General features: G+C 53.3%; 1 protein-coding gene across 2 annotated transcripts in view; it reads right to left on the bottom strand.

Moving 5' to 3' along the window:
• Positions 1-2,090: 2,090 nt before the first annotated feature.
• The window catches only part of SMAD7 (SMAD family member 7), a 30,275-nt gene continuing 8,447 nt past the window's right edge, over positions 2,091-23,918 (bottom strand). The window contains exons 3-4 of one of the 2 annotated variants that reach the window (XM_065932676.1): positions 23,035-23,106; positions 2,091-4,286 (exon numbers count right to left, since the gene is read on the bottom strand). In XM_065932676.1, coding sequence (XP_065788748.1) covers positions 3,748-4,286; positions 23,035-23,106 — 611 coding nt within the window. In that variant the 3' untranslated portion in view covers positions 2,091-3,747. Of the gene's footprint in view, positions 4,287-23,034; positions 23,110-23,918 lie in introns of both variants that reach the window. The other variant, XM_065932675.1, reaches the window with a different exon arrangement.

Genomic DNA, 23,918 nt, shown 5'->3' on the forward strand with positions numbered 1-23,918 from the left:
AATCTGAACTCCATCTGGGCTGGAGGTCCTAGTTCCTCACTCAACACATTCCGCCCGTGCTGCTGGCCACCCTCGGGTGCAGGCATCTTGTCCTCCAGCACCATCAAGGCCACGTGCCCTCTGCACACCCTGGCACACGGCAGGTTGCCCAGGGGCTGGCTCTGGTGACGGCCGCTCAGTGCTGTGTACTGAAAACATGGGGTCTCCCGTAAGTACGCCTCTTTCCCTGACTCAGAGTCAGCAATCGCACCGGGGCCCGCTTGCCAGCAGCCCAGTTCCAGCCTGATGGGCTGAGAGTCAAGTCCAGGTGACAGAGCAGGGCGTGAAGGTGATGCCACAGTTCTTTCCTCTGGACCCAGAGGCCTTGCCCATGCAGCTCGCCCGGCCCACAGCAAGGGGCCACCTCCGCCTGCTTTGAGGCACCCCAAATAACATCTCTACAGAGTATGGACTAAAAAGTAGGGCCAGAATTGGGCCCTGCCCCCCACCCCAAGCACTTCCTCACCAGGTGAACTTGGACAAGTCCTTTAACCTCTCAGAGCCTTCAGTTTTGCAGGGGGTCCTAGTGAGGATTAAATAATTCTCTTAAACGCTTAACATCATGCCTGGCAACCAGCTAAGCATTCAATAAATGGTAGCTATTATTATTATTAAAGAGCTTCCTGGCATGCTGATGCAAGTTAAGAGCAAACAAAAATGCCTTTGACAGCTCCCTAATGTAACACCTTCCACCCCACCCCTCCTCCACCACTACCACCCGGGAGTTAATTAGAGCCCTCTTTGGGTGTTTTCCAGACATGGGATTTTACACTTATTCCAGGTTGCAGAACAAGAATAAACGGAGGCAGGTTTCAGTTCAACTGATAAAGAGCTGCCTTGAGTGGTGGTGAGTTCCCCATCACCTCATGGAACAAGCTGGCCCGGATGACCATCTGGCTTCCCTGGTGGCTCACACAATAAAAAATCTGCCTGCAATGCTGGAGACCTGGGTTCGATCCTTGGATCGGAAAGATCCCGTGGAGAAGGGCCTGGCTACCCACTCCAGTATCCTTGCCTGGAGAATCCCACGGACAGAGAAACCTGGTGGGTTACAGTCCATGAGGCCGCAAAGAATCTGACACGTCTGAGCTACTAAGAACGCACACACACATTTCTCATTGCACAATTGTAAATTCCCTTGAATTAAAGTAGCAGTGCCAGTAGGCTGTAACGCTTTGCATCATTTGGCAAAATGAAAAATTGGCCATCCTACTTTGGGCCTCCAAAAACTTTTTTCTGAGATTGTATCAGTTTGTGATATCCAAAATCTTGAGGTTCAAGACTCTCAGAGACACGAAAACAGCTTTGTTTGCTGCCTGATTTGGAACTATTTCTTGTGCCGAGAGGCCTTGACTCTAACATGTAGCAGATCAAGCAGTGGAAATCCCAGGGGCAGTCCTGGAGGGGCAGTTTACCAGCAGATGCCACTACGGCTAAGCTGGGCCGGGCTGAGGGATTAGAGATCTGGAAGAGTGTTGGCAGAGGCACTCCTTCCAGCCAACTCCAGCTCCCCAAGTGCCCAGTAAACTTGGCAGACCTTGGAGAGACCTCCGCCCACCACCGACACTCAGCCCCCGCTTCATCTCTACCCCAGGGCCTCAGCCCTCAGGGAATGTCCTGGAACCCAGGGTGGCAGTGACCTTCCTCTGGGAAAGTTGCAGTATTCTCAGGATTTAAGGTAAATCGAGGAGTTAACAAGCCCAAGTGCTTGGGACTTTACCTCCCCGTCTCTCAGGGCAAGCTCATCCCCATCATGAGATGCCATCCCCTTTTCTCAGCTCTTCAGGCTTTGAAAAAATCAGCTGCCTTTGCAACTCAGGGCTCCCCAAGGTTGACCCATTACGAACTGAGGACACCCACCAGCTATACCCTAGGGTGACTGCCTAAGGATCTGAGGAAGACCAAGCAGTTTCAGATGTCTCTCCCTTCTCTGGCTCCCCCGACCAAGCTTCCTCCCCCACCAAGCTCTGGGAGACCCCCAAGTGTCCTGGATTCTGATGGCTTCATCCTACCCTCCTCCCGTCAGAAGAAAAAGGAGCTGGAGGACAACATGGAATCAAGTATACATTTTAAAAATTGTTTAATGGAACATAAACTCCTTTAGAAAAACATTCAGCCAGGTGATAACACCCATAGAAAAAAACACCAATCTTGTGTTTATCTTTTTTAATTTGGCATTTGTTATTTGCATTTATATTAAAGCAAAGTGCATCTTTTCTTTATTTTGTTTATACACATTGCACAATACATAAATAATGATGCTTATAAAACGTCTTTATATTTACAAGTAATAATATATTTATATATAACATAAAATACATTTTTTCTTTAATAAATCTCAGGTTTTGTTTTTTTTTTTTCAGGAGTCCTTTCTCTCTCCAAGCACTACAATGCTAAATTTCCAATGAGAATGCTTCTCTTGTTCATTTAAACCTTTGTAGTTAGAAAAATAGCTTATGTTAAAGTCTAAACATGCTCATTGAGCTAAGAGCAGTGTCAACGTATCATACGAGTGTATGAGTTGTAGAAGAAATGAAAAGGGTTAGGTGTCAGCTCAGGATGGTACCTTGGGTTAAGATGGACCGAATCCTTCTTGGTGGGAAGGGGTGGGGGGTGGGGGGCTGCTCCCCTCGCTGGTCTAACAGCAGAGCTCAACACACAGGCTGCGGAGGGGAGGAAAGTGCTGAGCTGGCTTTGTGAGTCCAGGAAAAACCTGATGTAACCAGGGCAGGGGAGAGGCGGAGGGGCCTGAGAGGGCGCTTGGGTGAGCAATACTGTGACGGGGCTGCCCCGGCAGCCCTTGGGAAGCCCATCTCAGAGATGTCCAGGAGCAATCGGCCAAGACAGACAGCTATGACGAGGGCAGCGGGGTGGCCAGAGGGGAGCGGGGCAGCAGGGGGAAACGGGTTCTGGTCCAGCCTCTGGCGGGGCGACTTCGGAGAAGCCTGCGGACAGGCCAACGTCTGAGAAGGGGCGAGACGGGGTTGGGGCTTCCCCAGACTCTGGGGACAGAGCCTTCTGCTGGGGCACCCGCTGCCCCACTGAGTGTGTCCAAAGGGCAAAGGAGACACAAACTTCTCAGCGGGAAACACGGCACACCACTTCCCCTTGTCTACATACATGCACGCATGCACTCACGCACACGTGTGCGCACACACACACACACACACACACAAGGGCAGTGATGACCCCAAAGGTGGGGCCTGCTCCCCATTTACATGGTGTTCGGTTCAAAGGAGACACAAACTTCTCAGCGGGAAACACGGCACACCACTTCCCCTTGTCTACATACACGCACGCATGCACTCACGCACACGTGTGCCCGCACGCGCGCGCGCGCACACACACACACACACACACACACACACACACACACGGGCAGTGATGACCCCAAAGGTGGGGCCTGCTCCCCATTTACATGGTGTTCGGTGGTACTGATTTTTTGCTTCCCCTTTTTCGCATCGCAGTGTTCTGCCAACCATACCACTCTCCCCCACCTCCAAACCCCAACAATTCTTTTCATAAGCTATTTCTCAAAGAACAAAACAGAACATAAACAAGGACGACGAGGAGGAGGAGGGTGGGGGGAGGTGGGAAATAATGACCAAAGAGTTTGCATGAAAAGCAAGCACTCAGGAGGGAAATATTAGCAGCAAAGTAGTTTGGACTGGGCCCCCTCGGCTCCCGCTCTGTCCTCTCCCCACGTGGCTACCGGCTGTTGAAGATGACCTCCAGCCAGCACGGGCAGCTGCTAATGAACTGGCGAGTGTAGCACTGGCCCCAGCCCTTCACGAAGCTGATCTGCACGGTGAAGCCAGTCCACGGCTGCTGCATGAACTCGTGGTCGTTGGGCCGCTGCAGGCTGTACGCCTTCTCGTAGTCAAAAGCCTTGATGGAGAAACCGGGGAACACTTTGTGTACCAACAGCGTCCTGGAGTCCGGATTGTCCAGTGTGGCCGACTTGATGAAGATGGGGTAACTGCTGCGGTTGTACACCCACACGCCGTCCACTTCCCGCGTGAGCTGGATGCCACAGCCGATTTTGCTCCGTACTTTCTGCACCAGCTGACTCTTGTTGTCCGAATTGAGCTGTCCGAGGCAAAAGCCATTCCCCTGAGGTAGATCATAGAAGATGTCCAGGGAGGGCTCCTGGACACAGTAGAGCCTCCCCACTCTCGTCTTCTCCTCCCAGTATGCCACCACGCACCAGTGTGACCGATCCCCAGGCTCCAGAAGAAGTTGGGAATCTGGAAGACAAAAGGCACACATGGTCAGTGGTGATGGAGACCGGCCTTTTCCTCTTCCTCCCGAAACCAAGACACATACACGTACCCCCACAATTGGTCTGTCTCTTGGTGCAAGACAGAAGGAGGTATGAGGTGGCTGGCTGTGATGCAGGCTGGACACTCCTCCTACGGGGAGTCTGGATAGCTCAACCCAGTGATGGAAAAGCCTTGCCTCTAAGCATGGGGCTCGGCTGGGGAGTCTCTTCCCTCCATTCCCCCCGACTCCACCAAGAACACAGGACATGTGCCCACCTGACCAAAGGCAAAGCCCCATCCTTGCAGAGCTCAGAAGCCAAGACCACTCAGTAGCTCGGCTGGCCCTGGTTTTAGGGCCAGAGAAGGTGTTACACACGGATGGTCCAGAATTTCAGTTCTTTTAAACGGGATGGAACCTTGAAGGCCAGTGGCTCCAGCCTCAAGTCATCCTCATGAGAAAACCTAGACTCAGAAAGCTTTTTTTTCCCTCAGGCTCCAGAGACGAAAGAGCCAGACCTGGACCCCAGGACCACCTGCTAGACAGTCTCTGGGCTTGTCACCCAGTTCCAGATCAGTGCTTTGGTCATAAAGGATCACTGTCCAGAAAAACCTTAATGGAGGTGGTTTGGGGTAAAAAAACAAAACTAAATAAAAAAACCTGTCTTCTTAATAGAAAAGCAACTCTCAGCGTGCCCATCAGCAGCAGATCTGTATACAAAGGGTGGGTTCACGTCTCAGCGCCAAATCACCGCATGCACCCTGGTGTCAGAGCCCAGACAGAAGACAGCACGTCTACAGTGGGTTCGGCCACGCTTGCAGGCCCTTCTCTTCCCCCTCCCCCTCTTTCCCCCTCCCTCCCAGAAGCAACCCAACCCTGTGCCCTGCCCCCTCCCCTCGCCCTCCTCCCCTGGAGGCCCCACCCCTGCCTTCCTACAGGCAGCAGGGGAGACTGGGGTGATTCTGCTAAGGTGATTTTTCCTGAACAGGCGCTGGGGGTGGGGGTGGGGGTCTTTAAAAGGGGGATCCATGGAAGGGAAGGGGGGCCTCCAGCGGCTGGCATTCCAACTCCTCCTTCCTCCTTAAGCTGGAGCCGGCGGGGCAGGCCTCAGACTGAGAGCCATAAATCTCCCCCAGCCCGGCCAGGCTGCAGGAACGCTGTGGTTTGTGGTGGCAGGGCGGAGACCGGAAGTCTTGTATTTGTTAACAAAAACGGGGAAAGGCTGGGCAGGCGGCCTCCTCCTCCAGCCCTCCCTGCAGTCCTTGCCCCTCATTTGCTGGGGTGGGGGGCTTGGGACACCGCGGTTGGGGGTGGTGTGAGACATCTCTGGTTGGTTTGGGCCTCTCTGACTGTGGAGCCCCTGGGTTTTAGCGCCTGGGTGATGCCGGGGTATCAGTACAGAGGCCAGGGCTGGAGCAGGGATGGGGCCTGGTGTCCTGCTGCCCCGGCAGGCTGGGTAACCAGCGCAGCGCAGTACACCAACTCCTTCCAACGCTCACAGGCATGTCAGGACCTGGGAACCAGTCAGCTCCATTAACTTCTTTTTTTTTTTAAAGCAGCAGCCTGCCTTGCATGTTGTCCCGTGAATAAGCCTGTACAAATGTGTTTGGTGACCCCCTGGGACAGCCTGAGCAGTGGTCCCCAAGACACCCCACCTGGCCTTCTCAAAGGCCTGCCCCACCAGCTACAAAAAATGGGGAGACTAAGGGTCCAGCCTCCCCGCAACCCCCACCCCTAAAATCAACACCAGAAACCTGGCCTGTCCACCCCCACCCTCACAGGCCTTTCTGAACTACAAGCACGAGAGAGGCTGTGTGCCTGAATGTGAACGCGCTTCAACTGTGTGTTGTGAGCGTGTGATTGCGTGCACACACACGGGAACATATGGAAAAACAAGAGAGGGACAAGGGCTCCGAGCAGAAGGTGAGTCATCAGGCATTAACTTGTTTCTGCAAAGTATCCATCAACTGCTAATAAATTCGTGAGCGCTGGCAATCTTTGAACCCTCTTGCCGAGGGAGTTGGGCTCTGACGGCTGCTACACCAAAGACCCAGAACAGCCACGTAAATAAAAACGCTCTGGCGTCCAAGTTTGCTGGGGAGGAGAAGGCACTCCTCTGCAAGGCAAGGGGCGCCTGCCCTCCCCTCCTGCTTGTCGGAGCGGGGAGAGTGTTTCAAACTTAAGAAGTGCTATTATCCCAACTCGGGACAACAAACTGGCCTGGAAAGGAAGGAGTTGCTGGGAGGGAGGCTGAGGAGACCCCTGGCGTGGTTCTCCTGAAACCTGGCATCCTCTAGCAGAGGGCATGTTGGGCGGTGGGAGGGAGGAGGAAGAGGACAGGGGGCTGAAGATCAAGTGGCCCCTGTACCAGGCCCCCCGGTCTGCCTGCTGGGCCTCAGGGGGGCAGGGGAAGCTGGGTGGGTGGGGACTGGGGCCTGATGTCCGGACAGTAGAGGGGAGGGGGAGAGAGGCAGGGCATTCTGGTGGGTTTCTCTTTCATCTGTGCAGCCTGCCAGTCCACCCAGCAATTTGCTTCCAGACATCCCCTGCAAAGGTCTCCTTCTGTGGAGGTGAATGGGCCAGCCCAGATAAACGGCAGCGTGCGGGTGTCCCTGGATGTGAACAAGGCCTCCTGAAAGTGCCCTAAGTGGGGGGTAGGAGGACCCCCACACAACCCTCCCTTGTCACCCTGCAGTCCCCTAGCACCCTGATACCTCTTCTCCTTGCTGCTCCTGAACTATAGCCCTGAGCACAAAAACAAGCTCTCACGCAAACCCTTCACCAGAGGGTACACAGCACACGTCTTAGGGGCGCAGTGCAATGCCCCAAATTGCCACTTCGGATTCCCTTCCTTAGCCCTGGACTCCCGGCATCTGGGCTCATTTCTGGGAAGTCTTCAGCAGCATCTTCAGAGAAAAACAGTTCCCTGAACCAGGCCCGCAGCCCACAAGCATCTCCCCACAAAGGTCTCTGCAGACGCTCAGCTCCTGGGGCTTCCCAGGTCTCGAGGTGAAGAGTCAGGAGGGCCGTGCACAGAAAAACAAGTCCCCCCACCTCGTCAAAAGGACCGAGGAAAGGTCTTTGTATCCTGGGGGCTGATACTTAACCTCCAAAAGCACAACTCAATGTCCCTTGTTAATTTCCCTCAGCTTTTATAACCTTTTCCGGTATTTTCAACAACTTCTCCCTCCTCAGAAAACTGTACAGGGGCTTGTCTTAAAACCGTATTTGTGCATTTTAAAGCATCCAAAAGAAAAGCTGTGTTGTAAAAAGCGAACTAATCAGATGCCTGCTCACAATTTTTTCTTTTTATTACAGTGCAGGGAATTTCTGGAGCAACCCCAGAAAAGTGCTGAATCGGCCTAAAATTCCTTTAAGGTTGTCCCCACCCCCCTTCCCAATTTCCCTTTAAGCATAAAAATCTACCCTTTAAGAGGAAAAGGGGGGAGGCGGTGTAGAGAAGGGGAAGGACTTTACCTCGTGTTTGCACTTGCATTAGGGAAGACCACTTAACAAGGAGCTCCCTGCCTCGCACAAAGAGTTATTTAATTACCCTGGTCATGAATGAACAGACCAGACCCTTCTAGAAGACCAGAGGCTCATGAATGAATCTCACGCCTGGAATGGCAACGGCAAAGGGTGACCAGACCTCAAGGCCACACGGTAGGTAAGAGAGGAATTTTTTATTTGAAGATGTGAGGAGATGATGAAGAAAAGAAAAAACCGGAGGGGCAGAGAAAAGGCCAAGTTCAATGGTACCATGTCCAGTCTCCAGCTTAGGAAGGTGACCATAATGCCAGAGAGGCAGAGCTGTTCCAAAACACCCAGCGGGATTCTGCGAGCATCTGAAGTGAGGCCACCGCCCCCGAGCTGGGTCCACACACAGAAGGGGTGCTGATGGGGGGGCAGGGCGGAGCAGGGTCTGAATTTTCACGACACGGATGCTCTTGGGAAACTGAGACAGCAGAGTCACAGCAGGAGGCACCCACTGAGCCCGACGTGCCCACTGCCAGGGGCTGCAGGGGGCTGGAACGCTCCTCTCTGAGAGGCACTTGGGTTATAAAGAAATTAACCTCTCTTATCCAACATTCTCGTTCCCAACAGTGGGATGGGTCTGCAAGCCACCACTGCCCCGCCCCGTCCCGCCCCTGCAGTGGTCCAGCGGAGCAGGCAGCTGGGGATGGAACCCAGGCCGCGGAGGGCAACCCTGGGACGCAAACATGGCCACGCCTCGCCCTCAGGTCCAGGGTCCTCCCTCCTCGGGACTCCCGGCGCCACCGAGGGTTGCCTCATCCTGTCCTCCCCCTAAGCAGTCATCCCAAAGGTTAACAGCTCCCGTCAGCCTGGGTCCCCACCCTGGGCAGGAAACTGGCTGTTCTGAGAGCAGCCAGCCCACTCCAGGGACAAGGACTGAGATAATAGTGCCAACCCATCCCATCCAATCTCACCCCCAACCAATTAACGAAAAGTTTCTCACTGGTTTTCCATTTTCGGGAAGCAAATGGCTCAAAAACTAAAGCAAACACATAAACGCTTGCTGCGCAGTCTGAGCTCAGTCTGGGTTCTGGGGTCAGCTCTAATCAGCCACGTTTACAACCTCATCCGGAACTCGAAAGATGATGTCAGAGCCGCTCCCCTAGACTCTGGGGGCAGCAAAGACAGCTCTGGGGGTTAGCAAGCTCCCCATGAAAGTTGAAACGAATTCAAAATGTTTCAGGTTAACTCTCGGGTACCCGGCAAATACTGAGTCCAGACCCATCACCACCACCCCAAGCTCTTGCATCAAGGGATCAAGAATGAATTCTGGCTGGAAGAAGGCAGAAGGAAAAAGTTGGATTTTTTTTTTTTCTTCCCAGAGCTTGGCAATGAGGTTCTCCACTGAGGTGGCTGGACTTGGGGATGGGCAGGGGGTCCCAACGGCTCTCCTTCAAAGGGTCAGGGCGCTTCTTCAGATCCCTGGGCCCAACCTCCCAGCTATGGAGTCAGACATCTCCCTTCAAATCTGCCTCCCAAGCTTCCTTAAAACGGAGCTCCCAGTAGTGGCCTCACTGGTGTTATGACAATTTGCTAGGAGTCAGGAGAGGTCAGCCTGGCCAGCAGCCACACTAGAGGTGCTCAACTCTTAGGGGGCGTATCATCTCGGAGGTTTTCCAAGTGCTCAGAAAATGCGGACCACACCTCAACCCACCCCCACCTCACCCCAAATGGGAAAAGGGTTCTGGGGTGACAGTTTACACCTAGTGAGTAGTTACTATGTAGAGCCCTGCTGGAAAGGGGCTCACAGAGAGGGGACCCCGCGAGGCTGCATGGTGTTAGCATCCCGATGTTAAGGGAGGGGCAAGGAGGCAGGTGGAGGCACCCATCACCTGGGTTCAAGGCCAGAACACAGCCTTGTGTGAGCTGTGGCTGGGCAGCCACCTCAGGCCTCTAAAGCCACACCAGTCCTCTCCAAACGCCAGAGGGAAAAACAAGTGTCCTTCAGAGCCCACTCTGTTAACGCTATGCCTACTCTGTCCCCAAGTGTGGGGTCCAGCTCCCTCACACCAAGAAGCCAGGAGTGAAAAGACTTCTTTGCCTACAAGCTGTTGCTCTGTGACCTTGGTCAAGTGGCTTTGCCCTGTCAAGAGTCGCAGTCTGACCTGCCCACAACTAACAAGAAGGTGGGTGAGGGCCCCCCTGTTGGCTCTGCTAGGCTCCGGCTCCACTCGGGGAGATTCAGTATTAAACAACACCGGTTCCATTTATTTTTACTACCTTCCGGAGAGTTAAGAAAATCACTTTGAGGAGTGGGGGACATTTTTGCATTTCATTTGCAACAATAAAACAAAAACAAAACAAAATCGGAAGGAAAAAGAGATGGGAGTCAGATTTGGCCTTGTCCATCTCTAACCAAATTTTTTTTTCCCTAAGAGTTACAAACTTGAGTTCTTCCTGTCTCTCATCACTCATGGCCCCCAGGAAGAAGTGAGTCCTCAGGGGAGGGTGGCCTGTATCACTATTTTATTTTCAATGCCCATCGGGCTTGGTGCCCTTAAGTTTCTCACTCATCGTCACCCTCCTTCCTCCTGCAAACTCCCTGAGCTTACACACTTGGCAGATCCTGCTAGTCTCGAAGATTCGTGACTGTGCCTTAAAAATTGTGATGAGTAATCAGTTACTAGAGCTAAAACGTACTTCCTTGCTCCCCCACGATGGGCCCCAACCCCACCCCCCCAGAGCCCCTCAGATGGCCCAAGTCAGAGGCCCCCAGCCCAGGGGTCCCTCCTAAGAGCAGTGTTTTGCCATCAGAGGATATAATTGAGGGTAGCGCAGGGCAGGGGCGGGAAGCCACACATATCAAAAGCTCCCATCTGTCTCGCCAGCTGGCTGACTCGGCTTCCTGTGCCCCAGCCTTCAGCCATGCAAATTATAGCGTGTACCCGGCTGCCTGCCTTCTGAGGAGGCCAGCTCTGCTGGGCTCCCAGAGGCCTCAGAGGAAGGGTGTGGACTCCCAGCCCGGCCAACTCCATTCATAATATTTACAGTAAATGGGCCTCCCTGGCTGTTGGTTAGTGTGCACCCAGCCTCATCCTGCAAGTCTGAATTTCAAGTCTCTTCCACCCCACGGTGCAACGCCCAAGTCCCCACCATCACCCCTCTCCCCACATAACTCAGCAGCTCCCTTCAGAAAGGGTGTTCACACACTTGCACACACACAGCCCCCCAGACCTGCACAATTGTCACCGGCTCACTGACCTGCTCCCCTGGGGGGAGGATCCTGGCCACTTCCAGGAAGACACAAAAAGGAGGGGAATATCCCACAACTCTTACCCAGCCCCACCCCCACCTGCAGCGGGTCCTGAAATCACCCCCAAATTCAACAGGAAGATTCTCAACTGGGGGTGCACAGCCACTCGCAAATGTGAATCCAACAAGAAAAGAACCTCCTATTAAACCACCAGAAAGCCCTGCATTTTCTTCTTGTTACACACCACTTCTAAGTTTGCCGGCTAACACGTTCAAGAATCTTAACAAACACAGATGCAGAATAAGCCAATTTTCTGAAAGGACGCAACCCCCAGAGGTGTAGGGCAGTTTTTGGTCTGATTCTGCATGTCTGGAGGCTCTGCTGGAGTTGCTTTTGCTGTGGTCCTCAATTTAATAAAGCCCGGGGAGCCCGCAGTGACCCTCCAGGCTCCCTGCAAGGTATTCCAACCCCAGATGCTGGCCCTGCCCCCACCCTGTCCCCCACCCTGCTCCAGCTCAACTCTCAATTTTTTTTTTTCTACAGGGTAGAGAAACCGTCCGAAGATGTGGAAAAATCCAGCGAGAAACAAAAGTCCTTTTCATCCCTCCCCTCCCCCAGCTCCCCTTGTTCCATAACAATTATGAAAACTGTTGGACGGGATGGCATTTTGAACATTTACTGCATTCCGGCCAATAAATTCCAACGCTGGATCTGATGGAAAAGCCTTCCTCTCCGGCCAGCTCCCTGGCTCCCCGCCCCCTGCTCACTCCCAGCACTCATTCCTTCTTTCTTTACAACCCAACAGCAGGGCCAGGCCAGGGCCGCACTGTACTTGCAGGGAAAAACAACAGTTCGACAGAGAGGAGACAGTGTGCAGACAGGAAAAGTTAATCATTACTTCTGTCTGCCTCCGTAATCTAATCTCCCTGGCTTTGACACACTCACTGCTCAGCGATCTCAGCCCTTTCACCCCCAAAGCACCCAGGACACCTCCCAGGCCTGAGCCCCCCACCCCCCACCCCTAGAAGGCCCTCCCACCTTTAGTCTCCAGTCCCCCAACCCTGGACCACTCTTCTCAAGGCCCCCCACAGCTCTGTGTTGTGGGTTCCACATTTTAGAGGACTCCGGGCTTCGCATAAATGTAGGTCCCAGTCTGGCTTGGATGACTGCAGAGCCAGGCCACCACCCCTCCTCCTCGACTGCACCCCTCACTCCACCCCCCACCATCCCTGCCCCAGAACTCAGCCTCAAGCCCACCTGGTGATCTGTGATCCATCTATGCAGACACACAAGTCAGGACAACCCTGCCTCCAAAAACCCAACACAGAAAGACCACGTGCCCAGCAATTCCACTTCTTGGGGAAAAGGCCCAGCTTCTCCTAATCCTCTCTGGGTTTGCCCAGCCTTCTTGAATACACGGGATTCCACAGTGGGGGTGCTGGGGGGAAGGACCCCAGGAAATGCCTGCAAATACTGGTATGCATATGCATTTGTCTGGGGAAGATGATCCTTCTGCTTCCACTCATTCTTGAAAGAGTCTGCAAGCCAAAAAAACCTGAAGAACGGCAATCTTTTTCTTCACCAAAGGAAGAGGCCATTAGCTACCCACCACCTCAGCAACAGGGGTCTCATTCTCACACACCTTCCAATCCAAGAACCAAAAATCACAGATCACAGGATGCAACTCGGTGCTGCAAGGGGCGTGGGGACCAGGTCCACCGGCTTATTTTGTAGAGGAAAAAACTATGGTCCAGGACAAAAATGGCTGCGCAAAGGCCATGCAGCCAGCTGGTGGCTGTGCCTCCAACCTCAGCCCAGAGGATGGAAACCTGGAGGGTGGGCACTTTTTTCCCTCCCACTGTAATCTCTCCAAACCCCATCCCGGGCATCTGACAAATACTGGGGTGGGGGATGGGGGGCTTCTGAATCTCTGCAAGACCCCCAGTGCCAGGTCTCTTCCCCAGGAAACACCCCCAGCGGGGCTTTGACTCTGATCCCACTGAGCTGGAGTTGGGGCCCATCTAGTTTTAAGAACTGTACTGTGCACCCAGATCACAGGAAGAACGCATCTCTTGCTTTTCCCTCTGGGTTACTGATTAATGAGGGGGAGGGGCCGCGCTGGCTGGGAGGCTGCCCTGGGGCTGGCAAGGTCCCCACGCACTTTCTGAGCAGAGCAGCTCTTCCTGGCTCTCGAGCCCCAGAAGCTCGCTGAGCCTACTGGAGGAGGAGACCTGCCAACTTCAGAGACCGACCGCAAGGTGGGAAAGGGTGATGAAGATTTAAACTCCAGGTGGCAAGGCACAGTCCTTTCTAGGCTTAGTACTTTTCTGTTCCTGTTAACCCCAAGTTAAAAAGTAAAAAAACGGCAACACAGAAATGAGTAAACAGGAGAGCCACCAGTCCAGGCGTGGTGATCTGAGTCTAAAAGATAGAAACTCCCCATTTTGCAAGAGGGAAACTGGAGTTGAAATCCACCCTTCCCTTGCTGTCCGGGATCAAACCCCAGACCAAAACAGCTCTTCTGACTTGACACAAGAACGAATGAATGAGACCAGTGAACTCCCAAGAAGCCGTCAGTCGGCCTCAGGGGAACAGCCAGAGCAGGATGCATGCGAACATGAAACCCCTTGGTAACTAGGTGTTAGATTACCCCGTGGAAACCCACCCGCAGGCGGGCCCCAGAGCCTCTCAAACCATCTGGGAACTCAAAAATGGACTTGACCATCAGATTTTAAATTAAAAACCAAGTGTTGCATCCCCAGATGGTCTTCATGAGAGTCAAGCCCACCAGAGTTAGAAAAGTCAGACTCCTGGGCTTTGGAAACGTCCCACCTCCCCTGTGGCTGTAAAGACATAAATGCTACCATTCCAGATGTCCCCTGCCCCCACTGCATGCTCAGCTGTGCTCCCAGGTAAAGCCAGGGTCTGGACTACAGTCCTACCTCCTGCTATTACAGGCTGTTATCTCACCATCAACAAGATGAGCGGGCAGCTGGGACAGACCCAGGAACAGGGGAGACAGACCTCTGTTTATCAACAAGCTTTACTTTATCTCGGCTCTCAACAGACTACACAACCAAAGCACAGCCCCAGGCCCGCCCCTGCACCTCAGCTGTGTCTTACAACACCACCTCACCCCACAGCTCGGAAGCTGCCAAATTCTGTTCCAAGGACCCTCCACCTCACTGACCCCCTAACACCTTCAGACGAACCGTCACCCTCTGCAGAGAGTCCAAGAACGACATCCTTTGTGCCCGGCAGAGCCTGGCACACAGTAGGTGCTCAATAAATCACCGCTCACTGGATCCTGTCTGGAGTCACCTGAATCCTGTCTGGAGTCACAACTGAACTGGAAGATTTTAAGTCTTAGCACTTACTAGTATGTGTATAGTTAATACCAAAGTCATTAAATTTAAACTTGACCTTCGGTTTGACAATTAAAAAAAAAAAAAATCACCGCTGAGTGATTGGACCACAGGGACATGCTGACTTCTCCCAAAGCAGTTGGTCCCCAACCGACCACCCCCACCACCACCCCAGCTTACGACTGGCAGGAAGCGGCCCGTGTGAACCCACCTATTTGGGACGGTGCCTTCCAGGCAGGGGTCAGCCAGAAAGGCTGAGGCAGGAAGAGAGCCCCTGTCCTCAGCTCCTTCCCAGCCAGCTGCAGCTGATCCTGAGAGGTGTTTCCAAGCCAGGCGCCGGCCAGGCAACCTCCGTGGGCTCACCACCTGCCCACAGCCTTCTGCCTTGGCGTCCTGCTCCATCTGGACACGCGACCCTCACCAAGTGTCCCACAGGGCTTTTACACACCCCCAGGGCCCTTGTTGTGTTATGAAAACAAAACAAAGCCCACTAAGGGGGAAAAAAAAAGCTGAGGGGGGAAAGGAGCAAGCCAGCCACACACAAACCTCTTTCTTCCTGGTCTCCATCCTAAAGATGGCTCCTTGGCAGCCCGGGTCAGGGTCCTGTCCCATGTCCCGCCCCCGTCAGAGAACAATGACTGTCAAAGCGGGGGCTTAGAAACCCAGAGATGAGTAAAATGACAACTGTTTTCACACTCGGCACAACCCCACCTTCTCCACCGCGGGGCTGCACAAGCCCTCTTTCTGGGGGAAGCTACTGGGTGACTCGGGCCACAATACCCCACGCCCCAGGGCAAAGCGCAGCTCCCGGGCACAGCTGCACCAGGGGAGCTGTCGTCTGCCACCTCTTCTCACCAGAACCCCGGCACTAGACACTCAGGAAGCTAAGGCAGGGGCTCCCTGAGCAAAATGAGGCTCCGAGCTTGTAAATAAAGACAGCCCCAGTCTTCCAGGTGTCAGGCACCATGGTCAAGGGGAGCCCACGCTGGGGTGAAAAGGTTATGGGCATCAGTAGATTCCTACCTATCCCCTGCCCCCCAAAATATGTTTATTTGTGTGTGTGTGTGTGTTTCTATTTTTCTTTTTGCAAGTTAAAACTGAGCTAATGACACCGGGTGGGGCTCAGCATCGAAGAAGACTGTGCAGCCAAACCAAAATTCGCTTCCAGCCAAGAGCTGCTCAGCCTCACCACTTGGGGAAGGAAGCTGAAAAAGTCATGAAAGATTCTTTAGTAAACCGGGAAATAAGGCTGCAGTTAACATTTCAACTGAAGGCGACCCTTCTAGTAAAAAAAAAAATTTTTTTTTAAATAATAAAAATCACATAAAGTTCTCAAACAGTCTCTTTCTTAAATGAAAATGGCCTAAAGGTTCTCTGGAGAGTGGAAGGAAAAGAAGGGGCTAGGAAAGAAACAAAACAAAACAGAACCCGGCTGGCCTCCTTGCAGTCACTACCTTCCATGAACCACTTTTCTCTGGAGTTCTTCTCATAAAAGGAATGATGCAATTTCCTGTCTTGTCCCAATATTTCCTGTTCACTTCCAAGGTGAAAGTTATCACCCTGGTTTAAACAACTGCCCTAAGCTCCATAGAAAGTTCCTATTTCCGTACAGTGCCCCATCCCAGTCACAAAGATCTCCCCATCTTAGAATATAAACCATGATCACTGTCTACACCTCTGAGCCGGCTTTAAGAGAAAGCCTCGTTTCTCTCTATGGCAGCTGCTGAATCTACAGGCCCAGCTGCCCCAGAAAGTGGGCTAGGGGTGCAGATCCCCACGGGGAGAAGCGGAAGGGGGCTGGGGGCAGCACCCCGCCATGAGCCAACATGTTTAGGTAGAGCAGACGCCACCAAGGGAATGTTGCTTTCTTGGTGTGTTAGCCACTAAATTGAGAACTGTGCCTCAGCAGTTAATAATATCTTCCCGCTGAAAATAGCCCGGAGAGGAAGCCTGTCTGTGACAGTAGGCACACAGCCAGACTGGGCTAGCCATTCAGTACTGCGCGAGGAGCGATGGCTGGGCCAGTGGTGACCTCCCAGTGGTCACACTGTACAGTATCCTTTCACAGGGCTCCTGCAAAGCAGGGCTCCCGCGAGCCACTAGCCTCCCCTGCAGCCCTACGGCCTCGGCGAAGGCATCACATGGACCAGAGGCTCGGGCAGCAGGCCCAGAGGAGGGGTCCAGATTGCCCAGCGGGGGTCAGGAGCACCCCAGGCTTTGGGAGATAGCCCCTGCAGGGCTGCTGACCAGACCCTGGGCCGCCCAGAGGGAAAGAGTGTCTGGGCAGAGAAAAAAGAAGGGGACTTCCTTCCCCTGCTGAAAGGTCAGCCGTGGAAAATGAGCCACAGGGAACTTTCCTGTCTCTCCTTTCTGCCACCAGCATGGAACAGGAAAGGTTGAAAAATCACAGAGACAGACCCTTGATCAATCTCCCCTACTCCCTGCACCCCACACCCCCACCTTGCGAGACCTCAGAGATGCGTTGGAAATAAGTATCTACCTCCATTAGCTCCCAGTGTTTTATCCTCCAGAGCCAGTGTTTCTTAGGCACTAAATACCTGCATGTATATAAAGCTACCGCAGGTCACTATTTTTTATGATTGTGGCAAGATTCACATCACATAACATTTACCATTAATGACAATGACAGCACCCACAGAGCTGAGCATCATCACTACCGAGTTCCTGAACACCTTCATCATCCTGAAAGGAAACCCTGTCTCAGGGTCACTTTTACAATGTCCTTCACTACAGTAAAGCCACCAGGAGGAAGGGGCAGAGTTAATACATCTTGTCAAATTTCTTGCGGTTGTTTAGTTGCTAAATCAGGACCGACTCTTTGTGACCCCATGGACTGCAGCCCGCCAGACTCCTCTGTCCATGGGATTTTCCAGGCAAGAGTACTAGAGTGGTTGCCATTTCCTTCTTCAGGGGTTCTTCCTGACCCAGCGATTGAGCCCACGTCTCCTGCATTGGCAGGCAGATCCTGTACCGCTGAGCCACCAGGGAAACCCCCTACCACCGAGCAAATGTCTTAGCTGAGAAGAGGCTCAACAAGCAAGATACTCGAATTCTTCACCATCGGAGCACAGACAGAATCTGTGCACAGCCACCCAGAGAGGCCACCAGGGAGAGTCCCCATGGGAACAGAGATCCCTTTACCCCCTACATCAGAGGCTCCCCAACTTGTCTGCACCTTGAAATCACCCGGGAAGCTTCAAAAACCACTTGATGCTGGGATTGTGCCAGCAGCCTGTGAGGTGAAAGATCCCAGGGGTCCTAACGTGCAGGCAGTTCTGGAGACCCCTGCCTGTGCCTTTTTTTCTCCCACTGGGTTAAGACACCGGCTGTGAAGGGAGCGTCAATGCGAGCACTGGATGCAGTAGCAGCGTCGCGGGACAGTAACAGCAGCAAGGAAGAAGCCCAGGGAGCCAAACTGGGTCATGAATCCTTTGACATTTCTTGAGGTCCAGAGGCCGACAGCTGGGCTCTGCTAAGGCAAAGCCTACCTGGCGAGGGGGGGTTAGTGTCCCAGACTGTGGCCAAGAGATACACCGGAACCTGACCCTCACCTGACCCCCTCTCCCTCCATGGGCTGGCCAGGTTCTGTCTGGGTGACAGGATGCATGAGGCAGCGGCCCATCTCGTCTGGCCGGCAGGACAGCCCCAATTTGCTCCAGAGACTTTAAACGCTGTCACCCTGCATTTAACTCCTGCCTGACTGCCTCATTCTTTCCAGGACAAAGGGAGTTTAACAGTGAGCCCTCCCCCAGGGTTGAGTGCATGACCTCAAGCCTTGCAGAAGAGGCCAAGAGTCTGAGCTGCTGTCTGTGACTGGTCTTCACTGGGTGTGCACCAGGTGAGCTGGCCTGGGCCTGAGTCATCAGGTTGCACTAGGGGACATGTGGGTCCCCAGAGATCCAGACTGTCACTCCTCACAGTGGCGTGAAGGAAAGGGAGTGGGTAGATAAGGGGCTTGCTCATGGTCACATGGGCTGCTCCATCTGACAACCCTAAAGTCCATGCTCTTGGCCACTTGGATGAACTCAACCCACCCCCACCTCACTCCCCAAGGCATTAGGGACACCAGAGAAACCACAAGTTGCCTGTTCCCAGGCACACGAAGGAGACACTGAAACACACACACATAGGCACCCAGACCTAATTCCCAGTTTGCCATCACTGTTCCCAACCAGACAACAAATGTAGCTGAATAACGTTCCTTAAAAACAGGATGGAACAGTTTTGCCTGAGCTTCTTGGTTTGGGCCCAAGTTGACGGTGGGTGGAGCCAGGACCACGTTTCCATATTATACAGGTGTTCTTGAAGACTCTCCTCTGTGGCTCTCAGAGACGCCAGCAGCCATCAAAGAAGAGGAAAGAACGGTTCCTGGAATGGATGCTGGCCTAAGGGCACTCCCATCACCCAGAACTAGAAGCGATACATGGATCTGAAGATCTTGGCAAAGGAGTGGGCCTCCCCTGGGCTGGTAGAACCCTGTCTCCAGTGAGTGTGGGCTTTGCCCAGGCAAGAGAGGGCTCGCTCAGCCACCTCCCCCAGACACATCTGCACAAGGCCTCCACTGCCTCCCTCCTCCAAGTCAAAGTTGCTCAGTCGTGTCAGACTTTTTGCAACCCCATGGACTATACAGTCCATGGAATTCTCCAGGCCAGAATACTGGAGTGGGTAGCCTTTCCCTTCTCCAGGGGAATCTTTCCAACCCAGGGATTGAACCCTGGTCTCCCACATTGCAGGCAGATTCTTTACCAGCTGAGCCACAAGGGAAGCCCAAGATTACTGGAGTGGGTAGCCTATCCCTTCTCCAGCGGATCTTCCTGACCCAGGAATCGAACCAGGAGTTTTCTGCATTGCAGGCAGATTCTTTACCAACTAAGCTATCAGGGAAGCCCTCCTCGAAAGTGGCACCATTTTTGAAATTTTGCTTGCTTGCTGTTTCAGTCATGTCCAACTCTCTGTGACCCCATGGGCTGTAGCCTGTCAGGTTCCTCTGTCCATGGGATTCTCCAAGCAAGAATACTGGAGTGGGTTGCCATTTCCTCTTCCAGGAATCAAACCAGCATCTCTTACACCTCTTGCATTGGCAGGTGGGTTCTTTTACCACGAGTGCCACCTGGGAAGCCCCATTTTGAAGTTTAAATGATGATGAATGACACTGGCCTCCAATCCCTGCCCTTCACCAGGGAGGCCCAACCTGCTTCAGACATCAATATATCAAAGGTCTTCAGCTGAACAACCTAGAACTCAGAAGTGAGGCAGTATTCCTTCAACACCCCCACCTCCCCGCCCCAAATCAGGACAGCAGACAAGCTGAATGAAAGCTCCCCCGCCCCTCCCAAACTGCAGATGGAGGCTGCAAAGATGACAGTTTCAAACGCATGCTTTCAATTACCAGTGACAGAGAAAGCTCTGCAAGTAAATCCTCTCCATTTCCACCACCAAGCTGAACCCAGAAGCTTCCCATCGATGTCAGACCTCTCCGAGGTGGGGACACCTGGTCCAGGATGCATGCCAACAACAGGGTTTGTTCTACACGTCTTTCAAGAAGTACCACACCTACGATCACGATTCAGAACCAGTCCATAAACACTCCCCAGGCCCCAAGCACACATCCTCAAGGAGAAGCTGTCGTTCACCGACGCCCATGTGAGAGGGACCCAGGCCTACCCCGAGCCTGCCCACGGGCATCTGCCCGCTCATGTGTGTGTGCACGGGATCGTCTATCTGTACGTCTGCAGCCCGCACACACACATGCATGCGCGCACACGCACACACACACACACACACACACAGACAACCAGGCACCGAGCAATCCATCTGTCTCGAAGAGCCGGCTGTCAGAAATGAAAGTACAATCTCCTGGAACCGAGTCACAGCCTTCTAAAAATGTGTGCCGTTTTCCCAGACTGAGGAAACTTGCAGGGGTGGGGTCTGTTTCGCCGAGTCCCAGAGGCCCGGGCCTGTGTCTCACCGGCCAGCCCTGCGCTGCGCGGCTGGAATTCCAACCTGCAGCCAGCGGGCCGGCTCCCAGCACTCCTGCCCGCCCACTCCCCTTCCTCGCAGGAAAGGGAAGGGCCAGCCTTGGAGTCACCCCGGCATCTCAGGAGGGGCGTGCCTTCGAGCATACCCCCACCCCCACCTCCGAGGCACCACGTTTTCACACCACTGTTTTTCCTTTCCCTTCTTCCCCTGCCAAGAGAATCAAGCCCTGGCTCCCGCTGCCGACCTTCCTCCCGCCCTAAACTGAGCCCCATTCATTAAGCCCGCTCTCAGCCAGGGCAGGACAGGAAGGAAAACAGCACACGGGGGCCTGTGAAGGAGACACTCAGAGAGGTGATTTCCAGGGGGAGGTGGGGGCAGGGGCGTGTGGGCACTTTTCCTGCGCCCCACCTTGATGCCCACTTGGCCTGGCCCTCAGCACGGCAGGCACGCCCCCTCCAGCCTTCTTCCCCTGCCTCATTCAGCCAACACACCCTCTCACCCCGCAACTGGCCTCATCCTGGCCACCCCCACCCCTACCACCCCCCCATGGAAAGATCAACTTCTTGGAAAGGAGGTTTGGGCATTCTCCATTTGCAAAACCCTCCACCTTGGACCTGGGCCACTACAATCATCTTTTGCAGGGGGGAGTGGGGGGCGGGAGAGGGCATTCTCACTGCAGAGATGGGAGCCCTGGGTTTTCTCAGCACCCACTGCCTCCCCTCCAGATACCCCCAAATCACTGGCAACAACCCAAGAAACAGTTTCTTCAATTTCCCCCCACAGCACATTATTAATAAACCGCTCCAACTCTGAACGGAAAGAAGAAAGAGCTCAAACTTTGAAGCCTTGGGAATTAGTAAATCAAGAGCTAAAATTCAAAACAAATGCTCTTTCATGTGGAGCCCCCCCCACCACTTTTTTTTCTTTTTGCAGTTCCCTTGAACCATGCTAGCCCTTCAGAGACAAGCACTCCTTCCTAGCAGCTCCTCATTCATCGAAATGGCTGCAGTTACTATGGGGGCTGGGGGTTCATCATTGTTTTACCCCCAGTTTCTTCCCAAGACTAGAAAAATTCTCGGAAGCCCACCCATCTCAGAAGGGGCTGCACTGTGACACTGTTTGGCTCTGGGGCCGGGAAAGGAGGCTGGTGGCCCAGGCTGGTGTCGTCACTTCCTCCAGCAGAGGAGACAGACAAGATGTTATCAAGAAGACAAACCTCCTGAAAAGACCCCTTTCAAAAGCTACCACTTCCCTTGCTTATTTCATGTGGTTCGGAGGGGCTGGGACTCCTCCTGCACGTTCAGGATTTAAATATTAAAACCGTCTAACAACATCCTGAGTGCGCAATTTTGCCCAGACCCTTTCCTCCTCCTTGGCCTTCTTTCCGGAACCCTCTCAGCCTTAGAAAGCAGAAGAGATGCAACTCATACATCCCTGTATGTTCTTCCCTCCTCCACCCCCACGGTCCACGCTCATCCTCATGCTCCCTAGCCCCCTGCCCTCTCTGGGTTCCTCTTTTTTCCTGCTCAGCTCTCATTAGGAGCTTTGAATAAACAATACCCTCTGTCTCAGATAACAACCAGAGTATATACTGCACTGAAATCAAAACAAACAAGGATCTCCCTGAAGACATTCTCGGCAAGATCAATTCCTGCAGCGGGAACTGGCTGGGAGGAACCGAGACTGACACCTGACCAGTGAGAAGTCCCCTCTCAGAAGCGTCTTACAACTTCCATCTGGGCTGCCACGATCCTGCCTACGCGGACGTCCCAAAGGCAAATGCCCAGAACCCTACTGGATTTTCTTTTCTCCCCCAGGTTACTTTCCCTCTTGTTCTAGCTAGTTGTTAGAAAATCCTATGATGGCATGCATACTCGGGTGGGAAAAGCAGGTGGAAACAGGACATCTTTAGAACAAAATGGAAATGTCTCCCACTTACATTGCTAATGAGCATCTCCAAGTTTATCACTCTCTTCTCCTGTCTCTCAGGGATAAGGATGCTCAGGCTATCCAGTGCCCCTCACCCAATTCCATAATCCTCCAACCGGGGCAAATTCCAGGCCCCTTGCTCTCACACCCGTGGGTCCTGAGGGACACCTTCCCTGCTGGCTCACAGTGTCAGCGCCTACTGTCTGCAGTGACTCATCCATCCACCCCCAACAGGCACTGCAGACGCCGGCCGGAAGCTCGACCGGGAGGCAGGACGGGCAGGGAAGCCCCGAGGTCGTCTTCTCTAAACGGTCATCCTACACCCGGGATCTGTCCTCTACAAGTTTCCAAACGATGGATCCCCTCCTTTCAAGGCACCTGATGCACTGAGAGCAAGAGAAGAGCTTAAACCCAAGAACTAAGAACACCAGAGTCACCAAGCGGAAGCCCCTCCAGCCGGGAGCTGCTTAACAACAACCAAGAAACACAGCCCACACCCTTGAGGCCCCCACTTCCACATCTATGGAGCGGCCCAGGACCTCGAGCTGAAGGGCGACGGGAGTCAGCGAAGATACATCCAGTTTAATGCACATAAAAGCGTGGATTAACTCCAGACCAGCTGTGGTGGCAGAAGGCCACCTCCGGTCCTCCAAAATCTCCAATCATTTCAGGAGGCCTTGGAATCCCCGGGAAAATGAGAGAAAAGCGTCTCACCTGAAAGCCCCCCAGGGGCCAGATAATTCGTTCCCCCTGTTTCAGCGGAGGAAGGCACAGCATCTGGACAGTCTGCTGTGGATTTGAGAAGGAGAGAGAAATAAATACACAAATAAATAAATAAGTACACCAAGATTAATTTTTAAGCACATTCTAAGCAGCATTAAAGAGAAACCACACATTCCAAACGGCTGACTCCCAGCCACGACGCTGATTATTAATGCACTGCTCAGGCTTTGCTACCCATCATGAGACAGACCACAGCACCTTGTCACCCGTCTGGGCTCCAGGCAGCCAGTTAATCATTCGTCAAGTCAGACTCGATCACAGACTGGCTGGAATTTTTTCTTTTATTGCAAGTCCCCCATTGAGGAAACCAGGTAGTCCCCAAGGTCAAACAAAGGAGGCCCGGGTTCCCTCCCAGCCACCTTTCTCGGAGAAAGGTCAAGGGCATGGCCTCTTTGCTTGGATCCAGTGGCCCTCGCCACCACTCTCACCTGTTTACAGACTTCCCAGTTCCTTAAGAAAGGGGTGTTGGGCTGAAGGGACTGCTTTTCCCTTTCTAATAGCGGTAGGGTAAGTGCAAGAGAAATCTCAAGTACAACTCAAAGAATCTTATTCATGTACACACCTGGGTGAAGCCCCCTCAAGTCAAGAGAACAGAGAACATTCTCAGCAAGACTCCCAGCTCCTTCCAGACCTAATCCAAAAACTTCCCGTGTGTGGAAACCTTCCCAGGCAACCCCAGACCTGCAAGGTCCCCTGCCCTCCGTCCCTATAAAAATCTTTCTGGCACCCAGCACTTGCGGAGTTGCCTTCCACTGTCTCTCCTGATCTTTCACCTTCAGATCCTGTCTGCCTGAACTAGTCTATAACCTTCTCTT

This window comes from Muntiacus reevesi, chromosome 4 (genome assembly GCF_963930625.1).
Source record: "Muntiacus reevesi chromosome 4, mMunRee1.1, whole genome shotgun sequence".
In the NCBI taxonomy this organism is placed as follows: domain Eukaryota; kingdom Metazoa; phylum Chordata; class Mammalia; order Artiodactyla; family Cervidae; genus Muntiacus; species Muntiacus reevesi.